General features: G+C 39.2%; 1 protein-coding gene across 2 annotated transcripts in view; it reads left to right on the top strand.

Annotated features, from left to right (window-relative positions):
- LOC102379795 (serine/threonine-protein kinase DCLK1) overlaps nt 1–20,865 on the top strand; it is a 410,739-nt gene that overhangs the window by 378,552 nt on the left and 11,322 nt on the right. For both annotated transcript variants that reach the window (XM_014525416.2, XM_025191247.1), the window contains exons 12-16: nt 4,816–4,949; nt 5,509–5,586; nt 6,359–6,455; nt 9,321–9,401; nt 15,927–16,040. In XM_014525416.2, the coding sequence (XP_014380902.1) occupies nt 4,816–4,949; nt 5,509–5,586; nt 6,359–6,455; nt 9,321–9,401; nt 15,927–16,040 (504 nt within the window). The remainder of the gene's footprint in view (nt 1–4,815; nt 4,950–5,508; nt 5,587–6,358; nt 6,456–9,320; nt 9,402–15,926; nt 16,041–20,865) is intronic.

Raw genomic sequence — 20,865 nt, forward strand, 5'->3', positions numbered from 1 at the left:
TACACATAAGCAGGTTTAAGTGATCAGAAGCTGATTTAAACCTGTAACAGAACAGATGTTCAGTGCACATAAACCAGTTTGAAAATGACTGAAACTGGTTTGAGATAAACCTGGTTGAATGTAGTATCAAACTTAACTGATTTGGGTCAAACTGGTTTATGCAATGTCTGTCCCAGAATCCCTTGTTGGTTAAAGATAAACCAGGCTCCCCCAGCATCCCAGCATGCTCTCTGGGCTGGGCAGGGCTCTCTGCTCCACAGCAGAACTGGCCCCTCCCCCATGAATGACACGTGCCCCTGGAGGCTGGTGGGGGGCACAGCAACCGTGTGGGGGCATGGCGGTAAGCAGGGAGCTCCCGCAGGCGGCTGCAGTGGTGTTGGGGGCTGGGTGGGCATTGAGCGTCAACTGGCAGCTGGCAACAACCCAGAGATGCCACTGGCAGTGTCAGCGGTGAGGGTAGGTAGTGAGCAGCAGCCACCCACAAGTGCCGCCACCAGCATTGGCAGCAGCCAATAGCAGGGGGTGTGCTGCCAATCTCAGGGGGTGCACATACATCTGCGCGCACCCCTGACACATCTCCAGTGTCCTTCCCTCTGCTCCCTGGCTGGAGCTTGGCAAAGACTGCAGGCATCTGCCTGGCTTCCCCCTGCTCCTCCCTCCCCTTACTGTTCCCATTGCCTAACACAAACACACAGCATTAGCTGGCAGACCACATGCTGGCTACTGTCCATGCTCTGGCAGATGGAACAAAGGCAGAATCAACAGGTAGCTGGTAATGTCCCTCTGTTGTTTTCTTAATGGGGTGATAAACACTGAATTGCAAGTGATAAACACTCTGTTATCAATTCACTGCTGGACTGGTCAGGAGTGGGGGGGGACCCCTCCCTAATCAGAACATCATTCCGGGGCCTGGCCACACACCCCTCAGCTCAGCACTATGGAAGGGAGGGAGGGTTGCTCTCGCGCCCCTCAGCTTCTAGCCTGAGCCACTGCAGGCATGTGTTTACATGTCTGGGATGTCTATGCAGTTACAAACTGATTTAGCATGGCCAAGTTAGACTAACCTACAAAGATTGAATCAATTCAGGCTCAGTCTTTTTGAATGTCTGTCCCTAGTCTCAGTGTGTGGCTTTGGCCAGCCAGCTCCAGTTTTGGGCAGTGCACACTGCTGCCACAAGCACCACCGCACTTTTTTCTGGCACAGGTTTTTTTGACACCAGGATCTCCTGGTAGCAAAAAAACTTGTTGTGTTGAATGCCTGCATGTGCAGTGTGTGCAGTTTGCAGTGCCACAGGTCTGCACGCTCATGGGGCACATGCGTGCTCATGGGGATGTGCCCAGAAAGTCCACCTACCCTGCAGAGAACTCAAGAGTTAGCAGTGTAGTGCAAGTCTGTAAGGCAGTACCTATTCATTGCTTTTATCTGCTCTCTGAAGGACATGCCTTCCATGTTGTAATTGGAACGTTTTTCATAATTGCTGCTATTTAACACATTTATTTTGTCAAATCATGGAATGTCTTTATAGCCACATAATAAACCCTAGAGAACAACTTCTCTGACTATTGCCATCTGCAGTGATCACAAGAGCAGCTTAGAAAATACTGACAGTCTTTATAGTAATAGGATACATATGGTGGGCCACGATTATGTGTGGCTGTATTCAATTAGTGTTGTACAATTACACAGTTTTATTGCTTAGTTAAAACAGTGAAAGCACTACATAGTGGGTAATTTGCACTAATCCCCATCCCTTTAATTGCCCTTAGGTATTTAAATGCAGTAGAACATGTATAGTGTTTTCTCTGAATAAGATGAACATTAAATCATCATTCAAATTCCTTGATTCTTGAATGGCAAGTAATGTACCATTTCTTCCCATTATCCTCATTTTTATGTAGAGTTATAACAGGGTGGGGACATGCTATTTTCTTCCAACTTTACAAGAAAATTATTGGAAATAATCTTCCAAGCAAAACACTAGAAAACACTAGAAACCAAGCAAAACACTAGAAACTTCATCTCTGGAAGTAAACTAGACAAAACACTAGCAAATACACTGTAGCAGACAATTTTACATTGGCAAAGAATTGGATGAGATGAGCCTAAAAGGCCTTTTGCCTAATTAATTTATTTGATTATATGATTCATTCTGGTCACCAGTGTGAACAATAAAGTAAATGTATAAACAACATGCACTAATTTAACCAAACTCAGTTTTTTCCATTATAAAAGATAACTGCATTAAGGGAAAGTACTAGATACTAATTGGATTAGATTCAGGCACTGTTGACTAGGTCAGTGCATTGTGTTTTCCAGCAAGTGCATATTTAAAGTTTCTAGTCTCTAGCCTTTAATTAAAACTGTTGTTGAAATTAGATTTATGACTGCCATTTCAGCAAGCACTTTTTTCGGTTTCAGGAACCAGATGTATTTAACAATCTGTGTTTTTAATAAAGCTATAATTTAATTTTTTCAGTGGCCTTCCATACACTCATCTTTTGCTGGCTTAGAAATGGAGATGTGTGAATCCATCTCAGATTGTTGATCCTCTCAGATGTCAAGGTCCAGTTGTATGAATTCATTATAAGCAACTTCAGGAACAGAAGAGAATTCTGTATATGCTAAATGTCTCCTCATAATATATAGTTCATATAGAATATGCTATGTTGTCCTACAATAGTGATTCACAAAAACTAGTGAGAGGTTTCTCAGGCGCTCTCTGTAAGGACAGCATTCAGCAAATCCAGAAATATTATTTTACTGCTTACTGCGTTTTTGTTGTGGTGGTGACTGTTGGTAGAAATGAAAATTCTCTTGTAGACTGAGCACATGTTTTAACGTGCTATTAGAATGCGTGGTGCTAAATTCAACCATCAACCAATCTAAAAATTGGAAGAGAGAACATAACCCAACTATTTATTTAATTAATGTTTTCCTATTTATCACTCTATGTTCATAAAGTCAGCTCTTTCTTTCAAAATATTTATTTGAATATAATTATTGGCATTTTAGGGGTTTGCCTAAGCAATGGAAATTAGATGTTTCTATATTTGAGCTGCTGTCTTTCTCTAATGATTGCATTTTAAAGTATTTTTTGTATGAATCAAACAGGAAACAAAATAAAACATAAAAAATAAGTAGTATACTCACTGCTGACACGGTTGTGATTTAGGGTGGGATTTTTAAGAGAACTAACAAAGTCTACCTAACAGAGATTCCATTGCAGTCAGTAGGAGCAACATCATTGTAAACTCTCCTAATGTGTTTTAAGCATTCAGTAGAGAGCAAATTATATATTTGTGAAAAGTACTAGCTGAAAAAAATTGTGTCCTCACCTCCTGGTTTATCTGCCTGAGGAAATAAAGCCTTCTATTGCTATCTACCTGCTCTCACGCGAGTTCCAATCTAAAGAGGTAAAAGCCTCTGCTTTAGTTGGTCATCAGTGGGGAGTTACTCAAGAAACTTAACGCTAAGACAACAGGCATCTATTCTTCAACTTTAGCTTTTGGGAGGAGAAGAACGTGCTCTTTGATCTGTTGTTGAGGCCCCCGCTACATGTTATACTTGATTAACCAGTTAAGTACATCTTAAGTTGTAACCCAACTACACGTTCAACCAATTCATGGTGTGATAAAACAAGCAATAAACTACAAAGTTACTCCACAAAAATATGAAATACCTTTGTAGCTTGTTCTATCATGCCACTAATTGAACGCATGGCTAAGTGTTCTGCTGTGGCTAGCAGCCCTGCCTACTGAGGGGCTCCTAACCACATGGGTGCACCACCTGCTGTCCACCCTAAAGTTGACAAAGTCCACAGTGGTGGCAGCATTCCTGGCGCTGCCCCCGCTGTGACTCGTCAGCTCAAGGCTTGCACTGGGAGAGAGGGGGAGAATGCTGCCCCCCACCCCTCTTTAGAGCCTTGTCAGCTATGGGGCTCGCAGCATTGCTGGCTGCAGGGCTCACAGTGGCAACATTGTTCTCCCCGCTGCAAGCTTTGCACCTCATGAAACTCACTGGGGGGGCAGCGTGCTCTCTGCTGCAAGCCCTACAGCTGATGAGGCTCACAGTGAGGCCAGTGTTCCCAGTGCTGCTCCCATTGCAAGCCCCACAGACCACATTGGCTGAGGGGCTCACAGCAGGGCCACAGGGGGAAATGCTTCCCTTGCTGCCAGCCCTGTTAGCTGCAAGGCTCACAGCCATGGGAGCCAGTGCAGAGGGAGTCCAGGATTGTGATCCTGGGCTCCCTCTACACCAGCGATAAGGCAGGATATTATATGATCCCACAATCACACATCCTGCCATGCACGTGTGGCATGGCAGAAGGTGTGATTGTGTGGATTGTGCATTAGATCCTTTTCATTCCATCCAGGAAGAGCACACACCAACTGCTGAAACTTCCTTAGCCTGACGAAGGGTTTTTGAACCCGAAAGCTTGCTTAATAACTATTCTCCAACCATTTGGGTTGGTCTAATAAAAGATATCAAATTCACCCAAGGAACCTTGTCTGCTTAGATCCTATTTCGCCTTTACCTGCACATGGAGAAAGGCCCTGACAGGGGACACATACAGTACATCACCTGGCATGTATTTTTTTTATTAAAAAAGGACTGCAAATAAAAGAAGCTAATCCTTTCAACTGTGGCATTTTTAAGCACTCATTTCACCTGTGAAACTTTTAAACATGACTCTATTTTGGAAAGGGAGGGAAAAGCAAACTATGAAATGAAAGGAGTATTTTAGGCAGTGAATTATTCCAAAGTCTTTAGGTAGAGTTTTGCTGACCCTCTGGATTTATTTAATCCTGGTTTAGGTTTATGAACACCAAGATGGAAGCAAGTCTCTGAAACTGGGAGACTTTGGGCTGGCAACAATAGTGGATGGACCTCTTTACACAGTCTGTGGGACCCCAACATATGTAGCTCCAGAAATCATTGCAGAAACTGGGTAAATTATTTACAGTATTGGTTTATTGCAAGAGGAGAATATATTCTTACTAATGGCTCTCTTCTCTTTTAAAATAAAATAAAAGTTTTATTTTGCTTCTGTATATAGCAAGAGCATACCAATTTGTAGCCTCAAAGGAAAAAATACTCAATTTATCACTGTAACTATTTATTTTTACCCCTAAAAAGTAATAATAATAAAAACCCCACTCTTAGTAACTACCCACTGCTATTCTCTTCCTTTATTCTTCACTGTCCTTTTCCATGGGCTCTATTACGTAGGGCAAATGTCTGAGTGACACATGGCACCTGTGTAAGTTCCTTCTCAATAGAGGCCACACTGTCATCCAAGGACTCAGTGCACTGTCTCATCTACATTTGCACTTTATGGTTAGTTTTAAATTTTAAATTTAGCCTTTACAGCATAACTAGAATATATAGATATATGCAGTGTAGGGAAAGCTCAGCTGATATCACTTAATAAGGGATTGTGCATTCAGTTGTGTACTGCAGTTCATACAGGCTGCAATCTTTAATCATAATAATTCTCACACTTTTAGATATGGCTTGAAGGTGGACATCTGGGCAGCTGGTGTGATTACTTACATCCTCCTGTGTGGCTTTCCTCCATTCCGTGGGTATGGGCTATGATCTGTTCAACTCTTAACAATGCATCTCTATTTTGTCAATGCGCCATATGCCTCTCATGGAATAAGCACAGAGATACCGGATGGAAAAAAAATCTCTGCTTGTAATACTGGTTTATTTTTTCCATGCACTGCATGTTAAGTTACACAAATCTCATAAATGTCTATTGTGTTTACTGTAAAAAACATTTTTTAAATCTGTATTACAGAACAGGAGGACCCCTTGCAGGCTCTCAGTGTCCTTGACTAACATATAATGCATACAGTGAAATAAATTGATTCCTTCTGTTACTCCTAACACGCAGTACCTTGGCAGCAGTAAATGTAAATGGAATTAAAGCTTCCCAGTAGAGGTTTATATCAATTAGCAAATTTTCAGCTTTGCTTCCCAAATCTTCTTTCTCCTCAACAATAAGGGAAAAAGGCTTGGGCCTTGCTCCTGCCTCAATTGTTAAGCAAACCCGGGCCATTTTAGGGTCTAACAGATTTCACTGCCAGTCTGCTTTTTTTTCTTTTAAAGTATCAGTTGCCTCCATAGACCACAGCTGCGGCTGCTATTTGTTTTGGGGAGAATAGTTCATTCCAAAAGGCAAACTGTGTCAACTGCAGTTAAAATCAGTCATTTTACCTGCTTCTGAAAAGTTTATTGAAACCAGCTCTGGAAATAATGCTTGTGTGGGGGTTTTCTGTTGTCATTTTTCTTTTCTTTTCTCTTCTTTTCTCTTTCTCTCTTCGTTCCTTCCTTCCTTCCTTCTTCTTACAGAAGTGGAGATGACCAGGAAGTGCTGTTTGATCAGATCTTGATGGGACAGGTGGATTTCCCATCTCCATACTGGGATAATGTTTCTGACTCAGCAAAGGTAGGTTTCTGTGTTTTGTGATTGTTTTTCCTCCTGTTTTATCAGAGGAAGCCTCTATACACAACTACTAGGCAAAGAGAGCACAACACTACTGTTCTCCTGTGTCCCTATGGAGAGGGACAATTATAGCACCTGTACATAATGTACATACATAACTTTGTTTGTATCACCTTGTATTTTCTTATCTGATCAATGTCTGTCTTTTAGACTGTCACCAGTTCTTGTTCAGACTCTGAATATGTGTGTCTTACACAGCTCAGGACCTTGCCAGCACTTACTAAAACTACAGAAACCTTGGTTGTAAATAAACACTTAACTTTAAAGCTCTTTCAGAGTCTGGTTTTGTATGGGGTCATACAGTATGATAGGAACAGGATTCCAGCTACAGCTTTTGAAACAGCAGTATTATAAATACTAAATAATATCCTTGTGAGATCTTTTCCCATTGTTAGCTATATCAAGGAATTAGATTGGCATTTCTTTCTGTCAGAGAACCAAGTTGGGCATTACCTGTAATTTTGTAATGTTACCTGGGTATGAACCACTTCCTTGTTAGTTTTTTGAATTCATTGCAAACACTTCAGTACCTGTAGTCCACGTTTCACAAAAAACAGTTGGAAGTGATAAGAGGTGCAAAGAGAGGGCAGGTATACAACATGTGTCAGGGTCAGGCCTTGGCATCGCTAAATCCACTTACACAAAAGGGCTCAATATGGCCCATGGGCCTTATTCAGTGGATCATTGTAACAGTCTTATTGGAAGAGCTTTATTTTCAGAGTTCTTAGAGATTCTGAGACCATTGTAGTTTAATATATAGCAGTGTGGATTTCACTCTGATAGATGAATGCCTTCCTTTTCTGACCTTAAACTTGCAGAATGCCAATCCATAAATATCTGTAGAACAAAACTGTTTTCCCAGTGCTTTCAATATGAAAGTGGTTTATGATATAACTAACCATTGATGTTTTCATTGTGGGTATGAAAATTAAAAATGACATAGACTGAATTTTACAGTGGAAAAATAAAAAGATGGTGAACATTGGGAATGAGATTTAGATTCAAAGTAAGGGAAGTTACCAAATGAACATTAGTACTTCTAAATGTTATCAAATCAACATTAGTACTACCAAATGAAGCTGGAATATATCATATCATTTCCTTTATTTATTGTGGCAGGCTTCATTTCATTGCAACTATCAGTGGCTTCTGTGTTGGAAATCAAATGTACTCTTGCATAAGCCTAATGACATTTCCACAACTCTTTTGGCAAGCTTGTTCCATTACCTAACTATTTAGCTTGCTCTAAGATTTCCCCATTTTGAAGCATAAGCCTATCTGTTTCAATTCTGTTCTCATTTATTACTGAGACTAACTGATGACTGTCCTTTGTGATAGCTCCTTTATCTGACAGCCACTACCATCATGTTTTCTATAGACTGTGTGTACTTCACTGACTGAAAAATAAATACATGTATCTACGCTGGTTTGAAACAAGAAAAGTGGTTAAGACAGAACTTCAAACATGAAAGTTAATGTTTTTAAGAAATGGTTTTTTTAAGTTTCTACTCTGCTATTTATACAGGAAGCTCAAGAGAGTCAAATTCTAGATTAGTTTCCTGCTTCTTTGCAGAGCATTGGTTTTTTTTTAGTGGGCAGCTAACCTCATTTCATGCTCCCATCTGTTCTGTGCATTATATTCAAAACACTTTCCGCTACAAGCCACCAGCTACACAACTATAAGTCAAAACTGTCTTCTACCTTTTCAAGGTGTTATTAAGCTGTTGATTTAGAAGTTCAGCTTATAGTTCAGCAGTGTTTAAAATTAATTTTTAAAGAACCCTTATTATATTTCCCTCCTTAGTAATTTATTCGCCTATTAAACACGGTTCTTTAGGCTAGGGACAGACATTACACATATACTGGCTTAAGTGATCAGAAACTGGTTTAAACTTGTGACAGCACAGATGTTCAGTGCACATAAACCAGTTTGAAAATGGCTGAAACAGGTTTGAGATAAACCTGGATGAACATAGTATCAGAATTAACTGATTTGGGTCAAACTGGTTTAGGCAATGTCTGTCCCAGACCCTTTGCTGGTTTAAGTTAAATCAGATTCCCCCAGCATCCTGGCATGCTCTCTGGCTGGGCAAGGCTCTCTGTTCCACAGCAGGGCTGGCCCCTCCCTTCTGCTCCCTGGCTGCAGCTCCAGCAGAGACTTGCAGGCACAGCGGTGTCTGCCTGACTTCCTCCAGCTCTCCCCCTCCCCTCATCACTCCCTGTTAAGTGGGGATCCCCCATCCCCTCTGCCTTACACGGACACCTCAGCATTAGCTAGCAGACCACATACTGGCTACGGTCTGTGCTGTGGCAGACAGCAGTGAGGGCTTAGGGCTTTTTGGAGATAATCAACAGCTCAGCTGGTAATGTCCCTCCAATCCCTCTTTGTTTAAGAGCTTGAACTAATGAGAGAGGCTGTTTGTTTTCTGGTGGGGTGATACATTCTGATAACAAAGCTGATAAATGCTCTATTATTAAGGAGAGGAGGGAACACCTCCCTAATCCTGCCAAGGCCTGTCCACACCCCTCTCAACTCAGCCCTGTGGAAGGGAAGGGAGGGATGCTCTAGCACCCCCAGCTTCTAGCCTGAGCCACTGCAGGCATGTGTCTGCATATCTGGGATGTCTGGGTGGTTACAAACAGATTTAGCCAAGTCAGGTTAGACTAACCTGCAAAGACTGAATCAGTGCAGGCCTTTTGAATGTCTGTCCCTAGCATTAATGCAAGCAACTGAAAATCCCTTTACAATATGAAATCTTTGTCCCATAAAAGTGTACTTTAAACTGGACATGATACTCCATTTCACAGGAACTTATCACAATGATGCTTCAAGTAGATGTAGATCTACGATTCTCAGCCCTGCAAGTTCTTGAACATCCGTGGGTTAATGTAAGTAATTTGAAGATTACAGATTTGTGTGTTAATGTTTAACTCTTTCTCTATCAGTTTCCTTTAAATACCGCTTGGAGTCAGTACTTTCTAAAGTAGCCACAGGTTTCAGTGCAAATGAAGGTGCTATCTTAGGACACAGTTATCTTAGGACACAGTTATCTTAGGACACAGTTAATAATTTAGGATACTGTTATGCATGTATAATATGTATGTATATGCATTTGTGTGTGCGTGTAATTCAGTTTAACACTTTTCTCTACCTGCTCTATCCAAAAGAGTTTTCTTCGGATAATACAGTTTAAAAAAAAGGAGAGTTTGGAATTCAAATATAAACTCTACTTAAAGTAAATGAAAAAAATTAAAAGGTGTGAGGGTAATTTATTATATGCCTGAATGACAGCAATGAATAGGATATCTGCACAGCAAATGCTCAAGTTATATGTATCCCTCAATCTGGTGTCCAAATCAAGCAGTTTTCAGTTGTAAATACTTTTAAAATGTACCGTGTCTTTTCTATATAATGTAGGTTGGTATTCAGAACAGTATACAGTTAGAATCTTTGTGTTTTTAAGTTTACTTGGAGCCAAAAAAAAATATTGCATTGTTTCCTTTTTGCAAGATGCTTTCTTTCTACCAAGTGTTACATCAAAATCAAATAAATTTTTACAGTAGGTACAGTTATCCTAATGAAAGCCTGCCGTTCTTCTGGTTGTAAATACTTAGACCAAATTCTGCAGGTTTTGTCTGCCTAATTATTCTTTCATAACAGGCCACAGGGGACAATAAATCGTGTTCAGCTATATATGCTAGCCACCATTCCCAGCTAGTCAAGATAGAAATGCCTTTACCTTGGACTTGTGAATGTATTTTCCAGATACATTTTTATTTCCAAAAATCCTATTACTGAATCCAGTTCAAGAAAGCCCTTATGCATATGTGTAAATCCATTCCCATGTTAGGTATCACGAATGCATGTGCTTAATTTTAGATACACAATTACAAATCATTCAAGCCAATGAGAAACAAACGCATGGCTGAAATGAAATGCATGCTTAAATGTTGCCTTAAATAGGGATGCTTTCCTGAACTGTGTATATAAAAGAATTCAGAAGTGAAACTCAGAAGCCCTGTTTGCATACAGAGGCAGAATAGTTCAATGGACTTTGTGTTAAAGGACACAGATTCTGTTGCTAGCTCTATAAACAGCAGAGTCATTGTAGACAAGATTCTAAATCTCAGTCTTCCTGTCTCTAAAATGGGGATGATAATACTTCCCCATCTTTATAAAGTGTTTTGAGATGTACAAGTGAAAGTTTTAATTATTTTAGCAAACTTTTACAAAAGAACTTTGTTTTTCTAGAAGAAAAATGAGTCCTAACCAATGTTAGGCAGGAGGTAGGGTGGAGTTAGCACATTAGAGACTAACTGGTTCAGAGAGGCATAAGTCATTGTAGGCGACAGCCTACTTCCTGTCTTCTGCCTGACTTCAGACTAACATGTGTAACGGCCTCTGTCTACCCATGTAGTATTTGGAATAACACTGCATTTTTCTAATAAATTTGTTTAAATAGGTTTCCTTGCTACCAAATATTATGCACTAAGTACTGTATTTATTCTTTTGAGGCTGGTAAATTTAGCACTAAAACCCTGGGTAGAAGAACTACTTGGAAAATAAAAACTTTTGTGATTAATTTCAATAAAACATTTTCTCTCTTTGATCAACATTTTGACAGAACTTCCTGACTGGTTACACTGTGTAAAAGAAGAATGTTGTAGCCTGTAAATAACCATTCAATTTTATAGCTATTTACTATGTGATTACTTTGTAAATTGTTGACATTCCTGGAATTTAGTATGACAGCTTCAATAGGAGCCAACCCTCATTTCAGCTTCAGTTTTTGCAATAAAATAGCTGGAATCCTCTTAGAAACAACATAGCTTGTTATGGTCAGAATCAGACCAGTAAACCAGTTCCTATGTCAGTAATATCCCAGCTGTTTTCAATTTAAAAAACAAAACCTGAAAATATTTTGGCCGGTTGCCAGTGACACAGATGGAGATCGTGGATTCTAAATGCAATCAGCAGCAGTTCTCTGCCCCCTCAGTTTGGTTTATTTTAATTTGTCTCTCATATACAGTACACTTAGACCTAGAAACAAATCCATTGGTTTATACTTCCCCAACTGGGACCCCAACTGTTTCCTTTACCTGCTTGGATTCATTGTGAAACTGAGAATTTATAAAAGAGGTTGGGGCCTTGGGGGTTCGTATTTTAAACACTGGAAATATTATATAATCTGTAGTACCCCAACAGCAAGTTCGGGTGCAAATATACACTGTTCTTGATGCCTGAGTAATAAATAGCTTTAACTGATTATAATGCAATTAGTTATAATTGTGAAAGTACTAGATTGTATTTTGTAATGCTCTGTTCTAGTGTTTGGCCCAAATATTTTTTTTTCTTTTTCTTTTAATTTTTTCTTTTTTTAATTTCTTTTGTATATACTGTCCTAACAAGGATTAGGCAACTTGTTGCTTTAAGACATTTCCTTAGCCACTTTTGCCCTGGAGGCCTGTGTGTGAAATAAATGAGTAACCAAGCAGTAAATAATAATAAACTGAACATTTATAAGGAAGCTTGTTTAAAAAGACATTTCTTATTTGGCAGCTGCAGTATTTTTGGTCACACCCTAGGACACTGCCCAGAGAATAATCTCGTTGTAATCCTTAAAGGAAACAAGAGTCAAAAGGCCTTTCCGGGGCTTTTATTTGCCCTAATTTTCTTCTGTTATTTATATAATGACCTCTTCATCTGGCACATTTAGACCTGGAAAGGAAACCTCTTGTGACCAGCTTCTGAAATGGATCTGAATGCTTCAGGGCAGTAGGAGTCTGGCAATTCTGAGTCTTGCTTAGGCTTTTTAGTATCCTTTCTTTTTCTGTGGGTCTCTCTGTGTCCTGTCATATAGAGCAATGCAGATATGAAACCAGTGTTCATTGTAGGCATGGATGATACCAGCAACCTCTGTCTGGCCCTTTTTCATATTTTAAAACAGAACAAAGAAGGCACTTTGTAGAGCTTGATAAGAAAATCGAATTGTCCCAGGCAGCTAACAGCATAGTGAAAAATCCAAGACAGTCTTTTTGTAACAGTGAAGAAATATACACTGCAGTAATATCTCTCAAATTCTAGGCCAAGGTTTTCAAAAGTGATGAGTAACTTTTAGATCCTTTAATTTTTCAGTGTCCAACTTTCAGACATGTCAGGGCCTGCTTTTTAGAGGATGGGTGCTTAGCACTTTCTGAAACTTAGGTTCCTAAAATATTTATTGAAGTGAGAACCCAAAATGGCTCAAAAAACCTGGTAACCAAAAAATAAAAAAAAGAAGCCATATCTCTAGTATTATCAGTTAATTGAAGTTTAAAAGTCCCAAACACCAGAGGGGGAAAATACATGTCTGAGGGCTAAAAGAGAGGGCTGGAATGCACTTCTGTAAATACCTTCCTTAGGGTCAACAACTTTATATTTGCAGGAAATCAAATTCTTCTTTGGACCATTTGGACCAATTCTTGTTTATGACCGTTTGGACCGTCATACCGCTCTAGGCTGGACATAAGGAAAAGTTTCTTTACTGTCTGATCCCCCAAGACCTGGAATAGACTCCCTCCAGAAGTGGTGCAGGCACCTACTCTGGACTCATTCAAGAAATGTTTGGATGCTTATCTTGCTGGGATCCTTTGAATCCAGCTGACTTCCTGCCCCTGGGGCAGGGGGCTGGACTTGATGATCTTCAAGGTCCCTTCCAGCCCTAACGCCTATGAAATTTAGTCTTTCTATCTACAGCCAGACCAGACTGAATAGCTATGTCCACATGAGTGCGGGTGTTTGGTTCCCCAGGAACAACTAGCAGCAGCATACCTTGTGCCACTGCTAATTGTTCCCAGGGAATGCCTGTACTACATGCCCTCTGGCACGCAGCAGGTTACCCTGGGTGGGGTGGGGAGGCTGGGGCCAGCACTAAGCTGACCCCAGCAGCCTTACCTGGGGTCCTGGGGGCCTCCTTGGGCTGCAGCAATGGCAATCCTGCTGCTCAGAGCCTGGCTGGCAGCCAGAGTGCGACTCCAGCAGCCAGGCTCCAGTTTTGAGCGGCGTGCGCTGCCCCCCCCGTGCACCAGTCCACGTATTTTTTTGGTTTTTTGCTCAGGTTTTTTTGACCCCTAGCTATCCCTGCACTGCTCCCTTTTAATGTGAAGAACAGCTAAATGTGTGGTATGTGGCACTACAGACCTGTCTGCAACGCCACATACTGCACAGCCGCGCTCATCTTGGCCAATGAATTTAGTCTTCCCACAATTCCCTGTGGGCCTGATATTGTTCCTCATTTCCTCTCAAACTGTTGGGTAACACTGCTGTGTATTATTATACAGCTGCCATATCATCCTAGATATGCATCTGTTTTAGTGTCAGATGAAGTAATTCCAGGAAACTGTGTGTGTGTGTGTGTGTGTGTGTGTGTGTGTGTGTGTGTGTACGTACACCCATGTGCTTATTTTTAAGGTGCTTTAGGATGAAAGGTGATGTACAGTAAACATCACATGGAAGCAAAAGTGGTTAGAAAATTTAGCAATGACAGATTCATTACCATTTTAAAACTGCCACAGCAGTTTGAGCACATGGTGGTTTAAAAACAGGACCCTAGGACATTTGCCTCTGGCTATCCTTACTGGAGTTTTGGGCAGGGGTTGTAAATGATAAAGCACAATGCTAGTCACCAAGAATGTGGTGATCTCTATGACTGGGTTTTTTAAAAATTACAACCAAGCTGAGATGCAAGTTTGGCAGGCAGAGTATGGACTTTTTCACAGTGAAAAAGAGTTCATTTTATAGACTGGCTTTCTTCTGGGAAAGCAAGGTCAGAGGAATATAGGTTATTTTAGGGGTCATATACCACTGAGCTGGGACTCCCTACTGCTCAATAATCAGCTACTGTATTTTTTGCAGCTGTGCACTTGACCATGTTCTGCAAGCTGAGACATTTTGTTAAGGGGTGAGTGAGGACTTTTTTAAACAAACCCCCCAAACTAAACAAACTACAACCCAAAAGCAACCTTCCTACAACTCCCACATCCCCACAAAGCACATGATTTAATGCAGCAACTGCATAATTCACAAAGTGCTCACAGAATTGCTACAGAGGCAGAAAAATGAATGTTCACAATCACTTAATGTTTTGATCTTGATGTCTTATGCTTAAAGTCTGTTTCAGTGCTTAGTTTAAAGCACTTAGTTTAGCTACAGATGCAAAGCAGTGGCTTCCCTAAGCCAGTTATTTTTTATAGTCCAGGTTTACTGTTGCCTGATTTCCTGCACATCCTGTTGCTGGCGAGGTTTTGCCAAGTTAGTTGGCTTTGGTTCTGCTTCTTAAGCAACCTGCCAGTTATGTTCTCTGGCTCCTGCCCTTGGAGTCAGTCAGGCCAGGTTTTTGATACAGAAAAAGTGTTCTGAATTTGGATTTTAACCTGCTAACCAGTGAGAAAAGCACAAACTACCTTGTCTTCACTAGGATTTTACCTTGTCTTACTCAAATTAGATAAAGTTAAGAGTGCACCAGAGAGTTTTTGGTAGTGAAGGCAATACCACAGCTGACTTGAACTTTATTTCCATAGAAATGTGATACTCGAGAACAGAACCAAAGGTTTCCTGTTGAGACCCATGATCATCAAGCAGCCTCCCACAGGGGAAGACCAGAACTGGGGGAGAGGGGCTTCATTTTATCATAGCCTTAATGTGATAATATCAGAATGCCCAGCTGTAACAACAGTGATCAGTTGTGTAGCCATACAGTGATCTGGCTGGTGGATGAGCCTGAAGTCACTGAAACTGGTTGAGGGTTGGGGCATCTCCAGTTGCCTCCCAGATTAGTATTTGGTGGGTATTAAAGTTATGCTTGGATCCATCTGTGTGAATTTTAAAATTCTTGCTCTTCTTGATTTAGTTTGAACATTTCCCTCTTTTATTAAAATAATATATTTTTCAGCAAGATGTCCTGTCTCTGAAAATGGAACTCCAGAAGGCTTTGGGGAGGACTTAAATTGCTCAAAAAACGCAGTTTCCTTAAGACTTAAACAATACAACTGGACTTCTGTTTTTAACTCTTATGGTCTCTTTATCTACTCTTGAAATTTTCCCTTTTAGATGATTAAAACAGTTAATAGAATAAAGGCTGGACATAAATTATCATAAGAGCAAAAGTTTAGCAATATACCATGCTTTTTAAAAATTACTGTTATCATTTAACATTGTTAAAGGTTTAAGAGAGTTAGTAGCTAAAGCAAAGAGAAAAATCAGGTGATTCTATGATGCAAATATGATAAGCACCTTTATAAATGCCTTAGATAGATTCATGGAGAAGGTGACTCTGTATTAAATTAATACCTCCTGAATCACTTCACAATCTTTTAAGGTCTTTTTCCCTCCATTTTGCATTTTCTCAGTAAAGGTTTGGGCTTTTTTCTTTACAGGATGATGGCCTTCCAGAGAATGAGCATCAGCTGTCGGTAGCTGGGAAGATAAAGAAGCATTTCAACACAGGCCCTAAACCTAACAGCACAGCAGCTGGAGTTTCTGTCATAGCAGTAAGCATCTGAAATACACTGCTGTAGCATTTTAAAATGTGTCCGCAAGACCTTATGTTTAAGAGATGCCACCAAAAGAAAGCAGATAGGGTCAATCCTTAGATAGTTCTAACATTTAAACCAATATAAAAAAGTTACCTCTCTCTACTGATTTTTTCTGTGAGTCACATTGTTACTACACGCCTCTCAGGGATTAGACATTGTGCCCAGTCACATATTTTACTTGAAGCTCTCCCACTCAGTGGAGCAACCGCAGTGTCAGTTCAGTGGTTTGGATTATAGACTCATGACATTTCATTTGGCAGCAGAATCATCACATGGATGAGGGCAATATAGAGATTCATGGCAGCAGAAAGATCTTATTAGAAGAAGCAATACTTTACAGTGAGTGAAAATTGATATAGAATTATAGTGAATTTTTTTTATAATCACCTGAGTTTCTTTGAGGATACTGAAGACAACCATGATAGCTCCCTACCGGTTGCCCTTATAGTTGTCTGCATTTCAAATGCAGAAGTGCAAAATGGTTTTATTCAGATGCCAACCACAACCACAGTTATGCACAGTTTTTTAGCCACTTCCTTCCAAGCAAAGGTTAAACTGGACAGAGATTTAATAGACCTCTATACCACCTTCTGGTATGTTATAGTTATAATCTAGATAGTCCTAAACTATTCAGAGCTTCTAAGACAATCTTGACCAAGCTTTGTTAAAATTTCAGCAGCATATGCAGTACAGTATGCATCAAAGATGAGTGTGTGTTAGAAACACACACACACACACACACACACACACACATGCAAGATCCAGACATTTATCCAATTATTCATCCTATGATCATTAAACGGTAACTGTTTTATTCACATGCATGTTTACTTTTGTTTTAAAAGTTTTTTTTATTGCTCATGGTAATGCTAATGCTTCAGATAAAGTCACCAAAAATAAGTGACATATTAAACATAACCATTCCCATATCAGATTACTCAGTGTTTGTTCCTAGCTTCCATAAATTGCAGGTGGTGTGACTGCCCATGTACCTTTACTTGTATTGTTTCCACCTTCATGTTTCTCAGCCCCACCCCTACACTGGTGGGTTAAATCAGCATGAAGTAAACTCAGCTCAGCAGATGCAATCTGACTTGCAGGTGTGAATTGTTTGTGCAGCAAAAATGGATACTCTCTCAGAAAATACTAAGTATTATAAGTATTTAAAATCTAAAGCTTGGCCTGTTTCACATTTTTCTTTCCCCTCTGTAACCCAAACTGCCTCAACATGGAAGCAAATTATCCCTCATGCTTTTCTTAGATTATTCAACTTTCTATATCATCAGCTAACATAGTCAACATTTTTTTATTTTTGTTTTTAAGCAATATTGCCACAGTAACTCTCCTACAATTAAAACATCATATATTCTGCACCCATTGCTCATATGAAATGCAGGTATGTTCTGAACAGCCTAATACAAACTCTGTTCCTGCCGAATGGACTGCCAGCACGCTTATCCATGAGATGTATTGCTCAGCTCCTCTTTGCAAGTGATTTCAAAACTAGAAATGAGGCTGCTTCATGTCCCTTCCATCCCTTGCCTCCTTTCTTCTTTTACTTTCTATTATATTTTTCTTTGCCCCAGTTGCTCTGGAAATGGATTATTTGCAGCAGTGTGACATTTTAGTAATGAAAAAGGCACTGTAGTGAACCTTTCCATTGACTAACATTATACATCACAGAAATACATTTTAAGAACAGCTTCTCTAATTGATCATGGTAATATGTTTCAATTTAAAAAAGTGCATATAGTGATCATCCCCAGGGTAGACATCACACTTTGGTATAGTTAATACTGGAGTTCTGTCTGTAAACTGTAAGTATTGTTTTAAATATATGGTCATAAAATCCAGAAAGTAAGTTAAGTTAATAATCTCCATTCAGTAACTTTATTAAAATCAGGGGGAGCACAAACCTTCATAGTGCATTTCAAGGAAGGTTAGTGAATGCTGATTTAAAAAGCAATTATCTTTATTCTCTATATACAGTGCATTAAACACAACTTAAGTAACATAAATCAAGTTAAAGCAAAACTACAACAAAACCCTTTAACTGTTGTGCCTACATTTAAAAAGAAAAATCAGTATAAGTTTGGAATAGGAAGTCATTAACATTTTACATTTGGGACTCTCCTTTTTAATTATATACAATACCAAATATAAAAGATGCAAATTTTATTAACTAAAGCTGCTCTAACTTTATAATGTACAAAGTATGTATGTATAGGTATTGTAGTGCACTAACTGTTGGTCAGCACTAAAAGTGTTTACTAAGTATATGCTGACCCTTTCTTTAAAAACATCTGGTATTTGGTGCTTTCACATGCACTTACCATAACTTTGAGTAAATGCTTGTGTACCTATATGAAAAATGTATGCTATATATTATATAACACATCCATGTATTTGTATGTAGGGTACATTAACATGTATATATCTGTATAAATAACCATATCAAATGCAAGTCCTAGAATCACTTTGAGTTTATAATATCATTTGTACAGAGAGATAATATACTATATTTAGTTTTTAAGTGAACTTCTCAGTGATACTTTTTATTATATAAATGCCCTTGTGGTTAAATTTGCCACAGTGCAGAGGTCTCACACAGGACTCATTGTATGCACCAAATAAATCTTTAATGTGAGGGATTAAATCCATAAGGACATAAAGATCTGTGTGGATCAACTCAGCTGATGATTATTTTATCCCTTGTCTGTGTATGTCTGTCTGTCTTTCTTTTGTCTTTCTCTTTCCTTCCTTCTTTCCTTCCTTCCTTCCTATTTTTAGGTCAGAAAATCTGCAGTTATATTTTATACGCGCGCACGCGCGCACACACACACACACACACACACGTATGTGGTCTGCCAATTCCCTTGCAAAAATCTAAGTATATTACACCACCCCCTTTTGCTGAGGCATACATTTTCTTATTTGAAATAGCTAAACTAATCTTTAGTAAAGGTTGTATTTACTTCTTGGGACCCTAATCCTGCAAACTCTCATGAATGAATTTAAGCTTTGAGTTCTTATACATTGCAAAAGAGCCAGCCAGTATCCTTTTACAAATGATAATTCTCCCAGTAGAGATATAGCACCTGTATGTGGCCTGTGTCAGTTTGTGTGAAAACACGCCCATAAACTAATGAAGTTGTGCTGGCAAACTATTTTAACTTTAGACCAAGTCTTTTGTATAGTACTGAAGTGAAGTGGGTGCATAAGTGTTTGCAGGAGCAGTACCCTAAAGTAACTTTATGACCAAAATCTTTAATTTGTGGTTCTGTGATTGCATTTTTCATGCTTATAAATCTGATACTGCCTGAAAAATGTGAAAAGCAATTATTTTTTTTAAATTGTTTCAAGTTAAGGACTAGGATTTTTCATGCAATTCTCCAAGGATGTCATCACAGTGCTTCTCTGAATATCTTAAACTGGAGACATAACTGCTTATTTTGTCTAGTCACTAAAGAGAAGAGCTGGTAATTATTTCTCAAATAAAAACAGATAGTTTGAAATAACTAATCTTTTTATTAAACAGAACCCTATAGGTTTTTAATGACTTTGAAATAATTCAGGGGACATGGAAATATTTTTTTAAAAACGACTTACTCTTCAGTATATTAACTGAGCATAGTTTAATTTGTGTTCCTGTCTGAAATGTTACAGCTTTGCTTGCGTGTTGCTACTTTTGTGTTTTTCTGGCATTCTGAAGACAGAAGAAAAGACTAATGATAACTTTATGTTAAGGTTGTGTGAGGTCCCTAACTTGGTTATGGGAGCAAATTCCAGCTTGAGGCACAAAGGAACCATGTAGCATAAAAAGACAAAAACTGTTCTGGCAGCTGATGGTCTGCAATGTGCCTAGCGATGGGACCCAACTCCTCCTAGTCCACAGCATTCTGCCTGTCACAGGCAGCCTCTAGCATCCGGGGAAACCAGCTTGGTGCTGTCTCACCGAAGAGGTGGGGGAAGGGAGGGAGCAAGGTTATTCAAATTTATTCTAGTAATTACAAAATAAAATTAAAACTGAACATTTTACCAGTGAGCTCTAGGGTTGTGAGGGGAAGAAACCAGCCTCTGTTAGTTTTGCTCTGCTTGAAGAAGAACCCGTGACTTAAACGTCACTTTATATCTATTGTGGTTTGTGGTTCAATAATTACTATTCATAAACTGGTTTTCTTAGCCTGTAGTCTCCATGGTAACTAAAATGTTGTTGCAATTCTGCTTAGAAAATTCAAAGAATAGGTCCTCTTACTAAATAATGATGTTAATTTAGTTGTGATATTTTAGTGCAAAGCTGCTTATTCTATTTTTTTAAGATAAATTCTTTTGTGTAATGTATATGCAGTATACTAGGGTACCAGCAGATGGCAATAGTAGACCAGTCCAGCAAAGCTCAACAAAAATTGGAGTAGAAGTACCAGGTCTTCTTTTAAACAGGAAGTGTCCTTTAAATACATCTAAATAATATGAAACCTGCATTGTTTTAACATACCAGAATAAATTATTAAATCTTACATTTGAAATGTGGACATTAAGAGAAAGATACTTTTACAATTATATGCTAAGTACAGTTTAAATTGCTGGTACCTAGAGACATGTCAACCTGCTTTTCTGAATTTAGAATTAGTAACGATCATCAGCCTTGCACCAGTATGCCACACTCTTAATGAAGCACAAAATGGCCTTTTCACTTAGTAGGGCAAAACACAAAAATTATGGCAGTCTCCAGTATTAAACTGGGCAAATTGTCTTTGTTTCCCTGTTCCCACCCTCTTTC

Source organism: Alligator sinensis, unplaced genomic scaffold (genome assembly GCF_000455745.1).
Source record: "Alligator sinensis unplaced genomic scaffold, ASM45574v1 scaffold1034_1, whole genome shotgun sequence".
Taxonomy (NCBI): domain Eukaryota; kingdom Metazoa; phylum Chordata; order Crocodylia; family Alligatoridae; genus Alligator; species Alligator sinensis.